The 15,459-nt window shown below is 35.9% G+C and overlaps 1 protein-coding gene across 11 annotated transcripts in view; it reads right to left on the reverse strand.

Annotated features, from left to right (window-relative positions):
• LOC128164997 (multiple PDZ domain protein-like) overlaps positions 1 to 15,459 on the reverse strand; it is a 65,962-nt gene that overhangs the window by 7,079 nt on the left and 43,424 nt on the right. For all 11 annotated transcript variants that reach the window (XM_052829167.1, XM_052829177.1, XM_052829176.1 and 8 more), the window contains 12 exons: positions 6,381 to 6,577; positions 5,439 to 5,533; positions 4,904 to 4,970; positions 4,240 to 4,320; positions 3,531 to 3,629; positions 3,307 to 3,381; positions 3,046 to 3,193; positions 2,530 to 2,693; positions 2,026 to 2,109; positions 1,379 to 1,603; positions 965 to 1,081; positions 551 to 698 (listed from right to left, as the gene is read on the reverse strand). In XM_052829167.1, the coding sequence (XP_052685127.1) occupies positions 551 to 698; positions 965 to 1,081; positions 1,379 to 1,603; positions 2,026 to 2,109; positions 2,530 to 2,693; positions 3,046 to 3,193; positions 3,307 to 3,381; positions 3,531 to 3,629; positions 4,240 to 4,320; positions 4,904 to 4,970; positions 5,439 to 5,533; positions 6,381 to 6,577 (1,500 nt within the window). The remainder of the gene's footprint in view (positions 1 to 550; positions 699 to 964; positions 1,082 to 1,378; positions 1,604 to 2,025; positions 2,110 to 2,529; positions 2,694 to 3,045; positions 3,194 to 3,306; positions 3,382 to 3,530; positions 3,630 to 4,239; positions 4,321 to 4,903; positions 4,971 to 5,438; positions 5,534 to 6,380; positions 6,578 to 15,459) is intronic.

Below are 15,459 nucleotides of genomic sequence, written 5' to 3' on the forward strand. Positions count from 1 at the left end.
CGAGGAAATAATTTCTGCGTAAAATCGCAAGAAGCAACAGTCGCGAATTTTAAAATCTCACTTTTATTTTTCAGTTAGTTTTGAACAATAGAAAATTATATCAAAGAATTGGTGGTCGTGATTTCATATTCTCACGATTTAATATAAAACTGCGGAATCGCGGTATTAAGTACTCGTGTAATATGAGGAATTTACAGTATCAATACTTTCATCACTATTCTAATTCTCTTTTATGATATTGTACGTAGATTTTCTCGAATGTCTACTTCATGTCACAGTTTGACAATCTATGACTGATTAAATTTGACTGCGGACTGTAAAGCAAACATCAAACAATACTTCAACACAGAGGTGTTACTGGTAATATGATAAAAACACGAATAATAATCCATAACAGGCTAAGATATTCTATAGATAATATACAAAATCTTTCCTTTGAAGTAATAATATTCTCTGATTATACTAAAACTGCAAATTTTAGTCTACCCTGTATTTCAGCTAATTAGCACTAGAGGATGAGAATCTATGTAATATTTCATTGATGACTTACTCTTAGAGTGTTTGCCTCCCTTGGATTTATTGCTGACACTGGACTCGGACTTCTTCAGTGCACTTCCTGGGGTGGAATTTTTCCTTGATGAGGCGCGGGATCCTGCCTTTAATCTTCCCACAGTAAGAGATACCTTGCCCATTAAAGTCTGTAAAAAAGTCAAAATCAAAACCAAATGACCACATAGAAAAGGTTCTTTTAAGATCTCACCAATAAAAAATAGCTCTTACCAAGAACAATTCATGAAAATTTTGCAATTATTCTTGGATTAATTGAAGAACTAAATTTAACTTCAGCAGAATTTAATGGTATTGAACTTCACTTCTTTAATCCTCAATGAATTATATCTAACAATTTGATCTACTTTGGTAACCACATGCTTGACCTACTTTTGTGACCACATGCTTGACCTACTTTGAGCACTGCTGCTGCATATTCCTGGGTTGCATTTCTCATGTCTTCCTTGTTGACGGCCAGAATTTGGTCTCCTTGCATCAGTCGCCCATCGGCCTCTGCTGTTCCACCTTTCACCTAAAAATTCAGAATTTGTCGATAATTTAACATAAAATTTTCTCTAACCTTAATTGAAATTTATAAAACAATAGCAACAGAGTTCTACAATAAACATGTAACCCCGGTAATAATGAAATATTTTTGGTATTCTCATGTTTGAAAAATCTTCATTACATACAGCCACACGTAGCTTAATTGATTTCTACGAACTCACCTTCATTCAATTAAGACATAATGACTGTTAATAAGGTAGGTCAATGATTATCAAAATTTTAATGAAAACTTCTTGTAACCCTTGTAACAAGCCAAACTTACTATGTCTGATATGTATACGCCCACATCGTTCCTCTTGCCCACAATGCTGAGGCCCAGTCCTCGCCCAGGCTTCTTGGTCAGTTCCACTGAGAAGATATCATAGATATCCTCCTCTTTCACCTGAGAGTCGTCGCGGAATACCTTGATCTGAACTGTGGAGGGGGTCTGACGTAAAACTTGGATTGCATAATCATGGGTGGCATCCTTCAGGTCCTCATAGTTGACCTATAAAAATATTAAAATACACATATGTGCCCTATACAACATAAATGTACATCTTATTTAATATAGGCTATAGTATATGGATTTGAAATACAAAAACTGTTCTCTAATGTGTAAACATTTACTCAGAAGTCATCAATATTCATAGTGGTTCAATTTTCATGGTATCTCTCACACACAAATTTACATCCTCAATGAATTATGAAATTATTTATTATTCAGAAGAATAATATTTCCCAATGAAACTGTAAAAAAAACCTGGCAATCAATCAAAAATGGCTCATGTGAATTTAAATGATTCAACAGTATTGGATTCAAAATTCTGAAAATTGATTGGTAATGTAAATGAGAACTAAATAGCAACGTTGAGGTCTATACACAAGAGGGACATTGGAGTCTATAGACAAGAGAGACGTCTAACTGACCTCCAGGATCTGGTCACCGGCCCAGAGTCGGCCGTCCCTAGCTGCTGCCCCCTCCTCGTACACCTCATGGACGATGATGGCACCCTAAAGTTAGAAAAAAAATTTAAGTGTTTAATACAAATCCAAGTATAGGCCTAGAGCCTTATTGACATTCCAGTGCTACATGTGTAAGTATAATTTAAGGGAAGAGAAGCCTTCATAAACAGGGTACAAGTATATGATCTATAAAACCAGATTCAATAAATTGATACTATTTGATTCCAAAGTGTATCTATTTCCATTGATTTACTTTCACTATGGATGATGAATGACATATTATAATGAGTATTGTTTAAAAAAAAACCTCTGATATGCAGCTCATAAACAGCTTCTTTTCCTTTAAGCAGTTACCAGGTAAAACGCAAATAATTATTTCATGGTCAATTATCTATTGAAAACTGAATTAAAAGAAAAGAATGAAGAAATTATATAGTCTCCCCCTCAATAAGATCACATTCCACTCACCAGGAGAGTGTCGGCCCCGCCCACAATGCTCAGACCCAGACCCGTACGCCCCTTCTCTATCTCTATGGTGGTCTCACGACCTGGAATGATTGGACAAGTTTTGGGGTCGGCGGACTCCTCCTCCCCGGCTTCATCTGCAGGGTTGGGGTCCGTGGAAGATTCCCCTGAAAAACACACAAGGTTCATTGAGAAACACAACTATATGCAAGGTTTTTTCTTACAATGATTTCAATATCATGAATAAGGTACATGTAGCTGGGAATATCATGGTCCACTTTGGAATCAATAAAATTTGTAGGGACCAATTTATGTGAGTTGTCAATAATTTAAGGTTTGTCAGATTTTATTTGTGGATTCTTTTGAAGATGTAATTAGACAGCAGTTTCATAGTTCATTGAGAATGTTACATAGACAAGGGATAGATACCCAGGACATTCATAAAAATTGACTCCCTACAAATTCTAATGATTCAACAGCATCTCAATAAAAATTTGAATCTTTAATTGAACTGAATACCTGGAGCAGATTGCAGTTGAAAGACAGATTTGGTGCCTGGTTCAGGATCCAGGTGATTGGTAGTTGAAAAAGACAGCTTTTTTTCTGAGCTATTTTTTCGAACTTTAAGTTTGATTGTTCCTTGCATGTTTCTTAAAATTTCTATTGCCTGCAAATACAGATGAAATTCCATTTTCAAATAGAAGTTTCCTATGCATCAACAAATTTAAAAGCCTCAACAAATTAAAGCATCTACCATCTAAGTCGCCTCCTTGAATTTACCTTTTCATAATGAACTCCCGTTAAAGGTTTATCCCCAACCTCAAGAATTTGGTCCCCAACACTAAGCTGTCCATCCTGTGATAAAGTATTTCCAGATTTAATCAGATTTCTTGATAATCAATTTTTATAAGTTGAAAGACTTAATACTGGGAGTTAATGAATATGACCTTTTTTAGTTGGTTTTTATGTTGTTGCTAAAAACTAAATGAAGAATATAGTTTTACCTGAGCTGCCACGCCCCCTGGTGTGATACTGCGGATAAAAATTCCTGGCTGATTGTCCCGTACTTCCTCCACGATGGCAAAACCCAGGCCCGAAGCACCCTGTCAAAACACGGACACCATACTGATACATTAAAAAAACTTATTCAGTAGATAAGGTTTAGCATTCTACAACATGCACTAAAAACCTGTACAAACAAGCAAACATAGCGTTCATCTAAACTTGAATACTGCTGTAGTCAGAATAAATCAACTATCGGTAGTCAATTAATGCCCAATTACCACTATAAATGTGCAAATTTATACCTGGGGGTAATTAGTACTAAATACACAGCTATAAAGTATCCGATAAATGTAAATATTAACCAGTTTATACTGAAATACACATGTACCGGTACTCATTTTGTACTCATTTTGTAGAAATACTGTAATGTACTGGTATATACAGGGTTATTTTTGCCCCGAGTAATTTTCGCCCTTCTTCCCTCGCTCTATCTTGAATTCGCCCATACATAGTTGTGTTTAAAAAGAAAAAATTTATGACATACATTTCTGTGAATAAGAAATTTTTCAAAACTGCCTCTCTTTGAGTACTTTCAAGCTAGAACCAATCAAGGTGCATTTCGAGTAAACAAAAAGAGTTACTAACATATAAGTACATGTACTACTACCTCACACCTGTACTAATCAGACAATTAGATCAGACCCATACCTTCTCCAGTGTGACAACTTGAATGACGTCTAACGGAGTTAAGTTTCCATTTTTGTCCTGGTCTTCCGAATGAGACACATCCTGTGGAAAGAGTGATTCATTTGGCGTTCATTCATCAAAGTATTTCAGGAACAATTACTGGTGGAAAGTTTATAAAACTTGACCAATATTGAAAATGGTTAATGAAGTGTTAATCATATAAGAACAATTATACAATGTCCATGCATTGTGGTAGTGTGTATAAAGAACTCAGTGCTGCTACAGTGAGTTAGCCCTTAGCTCATTATGTAGAGAGCTGCATGGTTTCGAAACTGAAATGTCTTGTGGTCACTCATTGTGGTCTGTAAAATTGGCACCCAACAAAATTACCAAATTTTAATTATTTTCACTATTTGAGTCGCTAAATCTATAGCTTGTACAAGGAAATCAGTTCTAAATCTGTTACATCACTTTCTGTCCTTGAAAATTAACATGAAAAAAGTTCTTGAATAAATCTTTCTCCTTTACATAATTGAATCACCCAGGAAAGAGTTTCACCAAATTATCTTTCTCTGTTCTTGAGATCAAGGTTTCTACATTGCCTCATTTCTGTAATTAGGATCTATGATGTGGGCTGTCTGGGGTATAATTGTAATTTGTCTGCCATTTTGCATTGTGTTATTACCTCATGGGAAACGGCAGCTGTCATCTTTAGAGGTTTAACTGCCATGTGCTCCAAGTTGTCGCTTCTCCTACTCAAAAAGTACAAAAAACATGCTGAAGATGTGATTGCAATGCCACCAACACTACGATGACAGTGAAAAGTCTCTTTGTTGCTGAGGATCTTCGAAATGTTTACTGAAGCCTCCTCAGGACTTGTAATTACAAAGACAGAAATGAAGCAGACACAATGCTAAGATTACATCAGACATATACACTTGGAATTTACGATGCTTTGTTCAATTTGAGACATATGCTTTTTGGGGGTATCAGAATTATTGGACAGGAAGTTAGCAGGCATATTGGATGAAAGCTAATTTACTCTTGTAATTAAACAATGTTTTTTAATTATAACCAGTTTACAAATAATTACATTGAGAATATCTATGGGAAAAAAACCTTAATAACATGAACTTGGGGTGTACTTTAATCATCAGAGAGAGAGAGAGAGAGAGAGAGAGAGAGAGAGAACAATTTTTTCATCAAGCATATATACAAACCTGAGTAAGACAAATTTGATGACGTTGGTGGATAGACTTTTGATGATGGCTGATGCATTGAGATGACTCCTGCCATATAAAACCTGGCCATTGACCTGCAAGCAAAAACCCAATCAGTAAACAATCTATAGAAGAGGGACAATATGATATAAATTAAGTTCTGGGTCTACCACTCTGAATACATATGTACATAAGTTTTTAAGTGGCAATCTTATTTCAATTTTGCAATAACATCATACTGATATACATGCTTCCAGTAACAGCGAAGAGACCTTTAAGTTAGCTGTAATGGTTAATAAACCTATCTACAAAATGCACTCCCTTTTTGAAAATAAACATATTCAAGATTGCATGCTACTTCTCATGGGGAAAAGTGCATTTTTTTATGTCAAACAGAAATGTTTGCATATCTATCTGCCATACACCCATCAGTTTCTTTCATCAATCCATAAACACTATTGCTCCCATCAAAATTTTTAAAAGTTAGCAAAAATTATAATGTAAACATAAATACATAAACATTTTCAAGTGATCATGATCTTTAATTACTCTCTAATGGCAAATCATGTGCTAATGCATATCATGGAAATTATGGCAGCAGAGCAGTTACAGTTCATATAACATGTTCAATGAGAAATAACTTCTATCTTTATTTAACGTCAATGAAATGTAATACATGTATAAACATCAATTTTATCTGACACGTCCATGTTATATCTGACAGTCTCAGTGTGTAATCCAGGATTGCACACACTGTTCATAATGTTTAAGCGAAACCTCACTATCCAAACACCTATATAGTAGCTGTGGTATCATTATATTTTATTCAGAATTGATAGGCAGACCTTATGCATCATCAATGTGGAATTTCTGACTTTACAAATCAACTACACAATACACAAACACTTGTATACAGGGCAGTTACATTTCAAAAATACTTACTTCCAGCAGTTCATCCCCGACTTGGATTCGTCCATCTTTTCCAGCAATGCCCTCAGGTTGCACCCCAGCAACAAACACACTCATGGTGTTGCGGTCCTTGTTGCCTGCTAGGTTGATACCGAGGCTGCCATGGCCTCGGTTCAAATCCACCACGTGGAGGTCTCCATTCAAGTCACCATACTGTCGTTGTATTTTTTCTACAAATAATATCATATTTTTTTTTTGTATTGATGATGATGTAACATATTAATTGGAAACTACTGTGGAATCATTTTAATTCCTGGGGACCAATTTTCGTGGATTGCTGAAATTTTATAGAAATCTGATAAAAAGTCTTGTTTTACCAATAAATGTACCCTTCGTTTTCTCTATACTGTAAAAACTAGCTGTTTGTTACACACAATTTCATGTGTTAGCCACATAATTTCTCATTCAGCAAGAAAACTTGGCCAAGAGATGTTTGTTTTTGTCTCTGGTATTATGTATTCATGCAACCTGTGCGTGTAACAATACAGGAGGTAGTTCATTAGCAGAGCTTTTGTTTTTCTGGTTACACAGACAGATACAACTGACAAGGTGCCATGCCTGTATTGGTTACTGCCAACTGCCACTCAACCATACTACAGGTAGTGCACTCAGGTCTTGATGTAAAATACAGAAATCTTATACAGTTGAACTTCGATATCTCGAACACTGATATCTTGAATACAATGTATATGTTGAAGTGATTTGTAAGTCCCAACCACTTACTTTTTAAAGTATTTTACCCTCAATATCTCAAATACTTGGATATCTCAAAGCTTTAAAATAGTCCCATCCAGTTCGAGATAATGAAGTTTGACTATATATTGTAAAAGTGGTTATTAATGCGCGAGTGATATGTACCGGTACTCTAGTTATGCAGTAAACCTAAAAATGCGTAAAACATCCCCACACATATGTTAAAAAAAAATAAAAAATTGCATGTGCTAAATCATGCATCAACATATTTAATACCAACACATATTGTTTGATCCAGAAAATGTGTACGTTGCCACCAGAATAAATAACTACATTTACAGTAATGGCCACCATCATTATTTGAGGCTCTAAACAGACGCCACCCTCTCCCCCAAATTAAAAAAAAAAATGAATTTTCAATTTGTATAAGAAATCAATAAAAATTCAATTTAAATCTAAGAAAATGAGAAATTTTTTTTTTTTAAAATTTGAAGCCAAAATTTTTTTAAAAGGCCAAATTAGGGGCCAGACCAAAATTTGAGGCCATGCAGGCCAAAATTTGGGGCCAAGCCAGTTTTGAAGCCAAAAGAGAGGCCAGGCCAGGCCAGGTTTTAGAATATGCCACCCCTAACAACCAAAGTTATTATATACCAGAAGCCGACAACTATACTGCAGAGTAGAATCATGCTTAAACAATATCCTCATCATCAACCTCAATTTATTAGGTATTGAAAACAGCTGGATCTCAAAGGGAAGGGGATTGAAAAACACAGGGAACTGAAAAAATACACCTCAAAATCTAGGGGCCCCAGTGCTGTTGAAGAATGCTGATGCTGTGGAGGAATGCTGCCAATAAATCCAGGACAGACAAATTATATAGAGTCTTATATCAGAAATTTGTAGTGAAATAAATCTATGCTGAAACCTAGTGATTACTCAGTTGCATGAGGATTAATCCTTTTTTTTGTTCTGGGAAATCTGACTGGTAAATCTGATTTAGCTCAGCCGAATCCTAATTGAGATAATGACTATGTTGGGAGATTTCCATCTTTAATTCCTGATAATTTATTTCGTTTCCATTCAAACATCTCCTTCATGGAACTACAGCAGTATAGACAATCAGTGTCTTACACAAATTGTTTATGGATCCCTCATTTAAGGTCTAACATGAATTCAAGCTGATGGGCCATTAGGCTGCAGTCATATCTTCTCTTACAGAAAACCGACATAGCAGAAATGGGTTCATGGATTAACATCGTTTTCCATTTCCAGTGTGGCATGCTAAAACTTTCTCAACCCCAGGAAAAACAATATTCATCATAACATTATCAGAAAGAGGAAAAAAATTCCCACAATGAGAAACATGTACCTCATATCAACCGAATTATTTTTGTCACCATAGAAATGATAATAAAAAATCAGGACATATACTGCAGAACAAATTATGGTTATGACAATGATTTTGACTGCCAATGGATCGAGGTTCTCTACAACCCATGTTTTACAGTGGTTATGATCAATAATAGTCTAATTCTCAAAGGAAACAACATTAGCTGCATTATTTAAGTAGCCGGGGCCTGTTAGCACACAATTTCTTGTAAACACATGCTTCCAGGCATCTGCTCATCAACTTCAAAACAAACTTCTTCAAAACAAACTTCAAATGCAAATCCTATTTCACAGACTGTTCTCTGTTTCCCTGAAACTCCGAACCAGTCTTCAATTGACTGTTGGCAAATCACATTATTTTATTCACAGTGGTCTGTTCTTTCTATTAGACATAAATCAAAAAGCCACCAGAGATAGATATATTAGATAGATAGAAGCACACTGAGATAAAAAAGATTGAATTACATTCTACTCAGTACAAAGGAGTCGGGGCACAGTCAAATTAATATCTACCTCAGTCACCAAACCACCGAACAGACACACACAGAAAAACAATGAACCTTGCAATCTCCATGCATCTTCCTCCAAGCAGGTTCCTGACATTAGCACCATGAAGCTATGTTGAATTGGGCAGGCTGAAATGCCTGGGTCTGCTGGAGTTCCACAGATTTTGGAGAGGAGATGAGTAACTACAGTATTGCATGAGAATGGAGAATCCATCTCCGAAGGGAGGGATAATGATTACACTACATGAGAGAGATTCTACTGTCACATAGTATTATGGGAGCCAGAGAGTTTTAAGTGCTTCAGCACTTTTGGAATGTAATGATCTTGAGGCGATGGACAATGAACTTTCCCCCGCATTGCAATGTAGGTGCATTTTGGGTAATTCGGTGTGCACCAAATTGCATGTTGCTGTATCAAACCTAAGGGAACATTTTCTAAGAAAAACAAGCTTGCGTTTATCAAATAGTAATTAAGGGGATGCTCAATTAATTGCCAGGCAGCAAATCATTAAAATGTACAAAAATGTTGAATAATTAAAATGTGATCAATAGACAATTTTTAGACAAATAACATTCCTACACATGACCCACCAGTAACATATGTATGGTTATACCTGCATTGAAAAGCTGAGACAGCTGGTTTCTTTCTATGGGGGTGGAGCCAAGTGTTGAAATATAACAAATATCAGAAGCTGAGTAGGTTGATGTATAGGACAATCTGTATGAAAACAGATAGAGTCGAAAAACGATGCTCTTCACCGTAGAATGCATTAAGGTACACAGGTAAATATTGATACACAACAAAATGAAGAGTCAGAATTCTCAATTTATGTAAGAAGAAACATATGCATGCCTTGGCCATGACAATAGAAGCACATGCAGACAAAGAGGGCGCTTAAAAGAGATTTCAACAATACTTGATTATGAAGAAAATCACAACTTACTAGTAAGAGGGGAAGAGGTATTAGACTAAACTAGATTATGTGTTATAAATATAAGGGTGGGGCAATAATACAATTATGATTCAATTTGGAATTGAGCCATTCTCATTATCCGGACTTGATTAACCCCAGAAATGTGTCAAAGTATACTAACTGACACTGGTGCATTGGTGAGAGAGGGTGAATACTTATAACACTATACACTAAACAAACAGTAACACCATTGTGTATGTATGTTTGTTTGTATGATGAGCTCAACAACTTGGTTGAATGGTAGCATATATAAGCACTAATGAACTGCTTTATGTAGCCTGCAAGCCATATTGCTACTTGATCTGCATTTCATGGGTAACATTCTCGACAATCCAGGACTAATTCCCTCCAATACTCTTACTGCTAATTAATGGAAGCTTAATCACACTGGACATGCAAACCGTGACTCCATCTTCTTAAAAACTGACAAAGAAACCGTCACTGTTGTCAATGTTTCCCAAAATAATTGACGCTGGCACACGTTATATAACCAGGCTGTCTACAGTCCTCCATTACTGCGTGGGAAGAAGGTGGACAGAGACAATTCATACAAAATATGGAAAACTGACACTTTAATTCATTTTCTTACCTAATCAAAACACAATGGAAAAGAACTTGATACTCTCTGTCAGTCGTAAAAAAACAGTGCAGGTATAAATTTAATCATCTCAGATCCCCACATAATGACTTTTGCTCTTCTAGGGAATTGATTTTTTAAGTACGTCTGCCTTGAGAATATTGTCACCCCTTCCACTTGACGCAATAAATGATACCATCACATTACGGCTGTTGCCACTCAGAAGAAAAACTATCTACATTCCTGCAAAAGTCGAAACTGTTCTAGTTGTTAACAGTGAGAAACAACTTCACTCACTGATCTGATTACAGCCTTTTTCATTTTTCTTTGCATGTTTAAATTTTTTTTTAAAAGTATCTAACATGGTTAGAGCATTGCGATCTTTAATTTTGTTTTACTGGTAACCATTTCCATTCCAATGGAAAATTTCAGTTGAAATTTATTACTGTAAATTCCTAATTAAACGCGAGGAATTAATATCCGCGTAAAATCGCGAGAAGCCCGTCTCGCGAATTTTAAAATCTCGCTTTTAATTTTCAGAGATATGTAAACTACATGAAACTATGATAAAATTTCGGCATTAGCGATTTTATGTTCTCGCGATTTGATGGAAAACCGTTGAATCGCGGAATTAAGTACTCGCGTAAAATAGGGAATCTACAGTATCCTATAACACAATTTCTACCATACAACAATAGTATCAAGCTTTTTAAAAAAAAAAAATACATCTGATACGAATTACATTTTATCAGCAACAGACAGAAAAATGGATGAATTCTCTTAACTTTTAGACAGCTAGAAAAGGCAAACAGACAAATGAACAGCAAACATACAGATGGACAGTTGAATGGATTCTCAACCATCAACAGTGATGAGTCTTGGAATGTTACAAGAAATGCATGTTAACATCAACAGACAGCCAAACAAATACACAAATCCAGTGCAGCCAGATATCCATATACACAAACAGACAGATTCCCTGATATCATAAAGACCAAGTTTCAGCCTCACAATCAGAGAAATAGGGCTAATGGCATAAAAAAAAAATGAGGTCGATCCCATAAACTTGTCCCTAACTACCATTTAAAAGTTGCAATTCTGTTACCCAGGGGCCATTAAAATCTTGACTTTGAATTAATCTTTTTACCATCTTTACTAATCTGACTTCCTTCTTGAGCTTTCAAATAAACAGTTTATTTTTTTGTTTAAACTAAAAAACGTACTCATTACTCTATGTATTTATGGAGGAATGTGCTTTAGCATTGCCATGGTAACTGTCTCATGCTTCAGATGAACTTGCTTCTCTGCTTATAAGCAATTGAATTTTAATCCGAATGTAAAGAGAATATCTGATTTGATAAGCCTCTGGAATATTTCTCGTGCATTTCAGCTGAAGGCCATTCAGATTCAGATGAAACAGATCCTCTTCTAGAACTACTGTACAAAAGGTTATTTTCGCCCCATGGTTTTTTTTTGCCCTTCTACATTTGCAAACGCTTCAATTTCGCTTGAATTTGCCCAGGAAGATACTTAATCAAACTAACACTGTAAATTAGATATTGTTCTGAATTTATCCAGTCTTTAAATTAACCCACTGACTAAAGCAAACTTTGAGGGGCAAAAATTAAAGGGGGGCGAATATTTCCCTGTATACATTATACCATGGATATATTTGTTGGTAAAATCTGCTCCAAATACAGACACACACACAAACAAAACATCTATTCCAATTTTCAATGTACTGAGGTGTGCATTCATCATGCAGTTAACATGTCGACTTACCTGCAGGAGTTTCATTAATGTGAAGATTCATTGGAATACGGAGTCAATCATGTAACAATTCCTTGGTCTATTACAGACAAATGGCTGTCACCAACTCCTACACACACATAGTTTATTTGAAAACAACATGATATTCAACTCATTTTCTTGAGCTGGCCCCTCGATTGCTAAATCTGACGTCCTGATGTCACTCCACAGAGTCTTACCAATGATTGCTCAGGGGCAAGATAAACTGAATTATCGAAATTCTATCTGCTTGTTCATATATATTCAAATTTCATATTTGGTTGGTCTATTGAGCACAGTGATGGAGTTGCATTTGCATCATTTCCATATGGGAGTTGGGCTGATCTCATTTAGTACTGGGTCTATGATCGTGATTGCTCTAACCACTCTTCACATGCTAGTATTTACTATTGATTTCTATATGTGCACCCTGCATTCTTCACTGGATCACCCCTGTGTCAACAAGTTCTCCCTCTCTCTGTCAATTCAATGGAGACCGACATTTGTTTTATATTGAAAACAAACTCTAATCAATTCACTTTATTGTCTATCATCGAAATCTGACTGCGCTCCACTGCAAAATCTGTGTCTTTGCTGGAACTGTCACACAACAGGTTTTTTTTTTTTTATTGATTCACTTGTGAAAAACAGTTTCAACTTTTATTCCTATACATGTACATGGAAAATCAAAGTACTCCAAAATCACAAACAATGAAATTCACATCAGAGATAATTTTTCCCTATTGATATTCCACTTTATTATCCCTCTGAAGTCTGGACTGACATTACAACAGTTAAACATGTTACGATGATCTCTCTATAGCTGGCTTTGTGATTTAGTTGATTCCCTGCTGGCTTCTTTCTCCCTTCACAAGGGTTATTTTTCCGTGCTGTTACAGCATTTTATGGTCTCTCCAAAATTTGTCCAACTGAGCATAAAATCGTCAAATCTACTCCACTAAAGAGTCCCTCTGGTGTTGGACTGAATCCTATTGACTCCTCCAGTTTATCCTAATCCATAAAATAATCAAAGAGAGCGCAACAGAGAGTGCCGATTCCTGGGGTTTCCTGGGAATACTCCTACTAGAGAATCTGTTGACTTTAATAGTCAGCCGGTTACAAATCATCCATCACGATAACATTGACAATAACAAGTCACTAACGGAGGCAATACCAACCCTTTGTTGTCAATTAAATTCAAAACGTGATAATGAATCCAACATATATACCCTGATAGCAAGCCAGCAAGCACCGAGAGAGAGAAAATTTGTTTATTTCTTTTGTCTGTGCTTCCAAGAAAAACAATAATGAAAAAGAAAAAAATGTGGCACAAATAACTAGATTACACAGATCTTGAACTTCATTCCTCCGAGTGTTAGGAGCATAATAATGTCAAGATATGGATGAAGTGAAAAATATGCAGAGCCTCTCAACTTTACCACAAGATCAGCTGAGTAATAATCCAGTCTATCACAGGCGATGCCTCCAGTGACAGAGAGTCTCAATTCTCTTTCCCTCTGGAATTTGTGAAATAATGTTCGTCATCAATACAACATGGACGGTAGAGACTTTATACTTCTCCCTATCTTCACCTTACCGTAATCAATGGCTCCCATCTGTTTCAGCCTCCGTGTTTATTTACATTTAATCTTTACCGTAAACCCAGAGATGAACTCTTCTTGTTTTTTAGATGAAAGAAGGATAGCCAATCTGATTGGTTTGCGATCAATGAATTCTTCTCTCACTCATATATCTATATTGCAGAATGATGCAAGATTGCATGCTCATGAAATCTGTCCACATATTTTTTTCTTAAATAAAACAGACAGCTGCCAAACAGATCTCCTCAAAGAAAAAATTCAATCCCTGTTTTCTCTCATGGAAGCTGCTGTAAACACAGCTTCAGGAGCAAATAAAATTTAATGGCACTTTGTTGTTCTATCACCATAATGAAAACAAACACCGAAGTTTTGCTGACTTCACACTTTTCATTACTCTTTGTGTTTTTCCCCCACTAAATTGAATTTTCCCCTCTCAGTATCATTTTGATCTTAACTGCAGAAACAGAAATCTTCCAGAGGAAAAATCTGGCACTACTTATACTTTTAATGCAACAGATCTTGACAGCCTTGCATGGAGAATGAGAGTGAGAGAAAAGAGAGGAAGGGAAAGAGAGAGACAGACTGATCTCCTACGCAAGTTTTCCTCTGAACTCCGGCAATGTGTATTGGGCTCCATTATAAAAGTAGATTACGTGTAATTACCCACCCACTCTCAAGGAGGAAGCAGATTTAGAGGCCTGGAATGTGCATTTTATTGGAACATGCATCTAATTATCCTATATATAGGAGTAAGGTTGATATGCATCCATTGTAGTTTTAGTCTTTGTCAGCTTCTGGCAGATGTAATGAAGTAATGGCGTATTGATCTCAATCTATTTTGTCAACTGGATGGTAGAAATTTGAATAAATACTTCTTTTAAAAAAATCTAAATGCAAATTAACTGTCGCACTAAGTAGGGAATAATATCTCATCATTGTTACTTGACACATTTTCATGGAAACGACTTTCTGGCTGGAGTTTTACTTTTCAAACAAGGGATGTCCATTAGAGAGAAACCTAGACATTTGACGACCATAGAAACGATTTTCCTGTCCGACAATACCAGCAAGATGAGTCATAGAACCTCTCCATCTGACAAATTTCCAGCCAATATAATATTAGCAGAATGTTGCCCAATTTCAACACACAAGCAACATTTACCACAAACCTGACATGATAAACTATGTTTTCTATTAAACTCTAATAATCTTCTTTTTTTTTATTGCAGCATGTGCTTGCCTCTTAGCTGAATTTCTCCTTCAGGGATGAAATGAGTATCTTTAATCTACCAATGCTGCAAATCTTATCTTTTAATATGAATGTCAATCATCTCAAAAATGCTTCTCTCTACATCTAACAAAACAATATAACATCCACAGATCTTCCCCAGTCCAATCTTTTGTTAATAGATAACAAGTTTCTATCTCCCGAATTTCCTGACCAATTCCTGACACATTTTAGCTGTGCTTGGCTTAAATCAACCAGATAGAATGCCCTGTATTTCCTCCAAGGTGCCAGCAATG

This window comes from Crassostrea angulata, chromosome 10, assembly GCF_025612915.1.
Source record: "Crassostrea angulata isolate pt1a10 chromosome 10, ASM2561291v2, whole genome shotgun sequence".
In the NCBI taxonomy this organism is placed as follows: domain Eukaryota; kingdom Metazoa; phylum Mollusca; class Bivalvia; order Ostreida; family Ostreidae; genus Magallana; species Magallana angulata.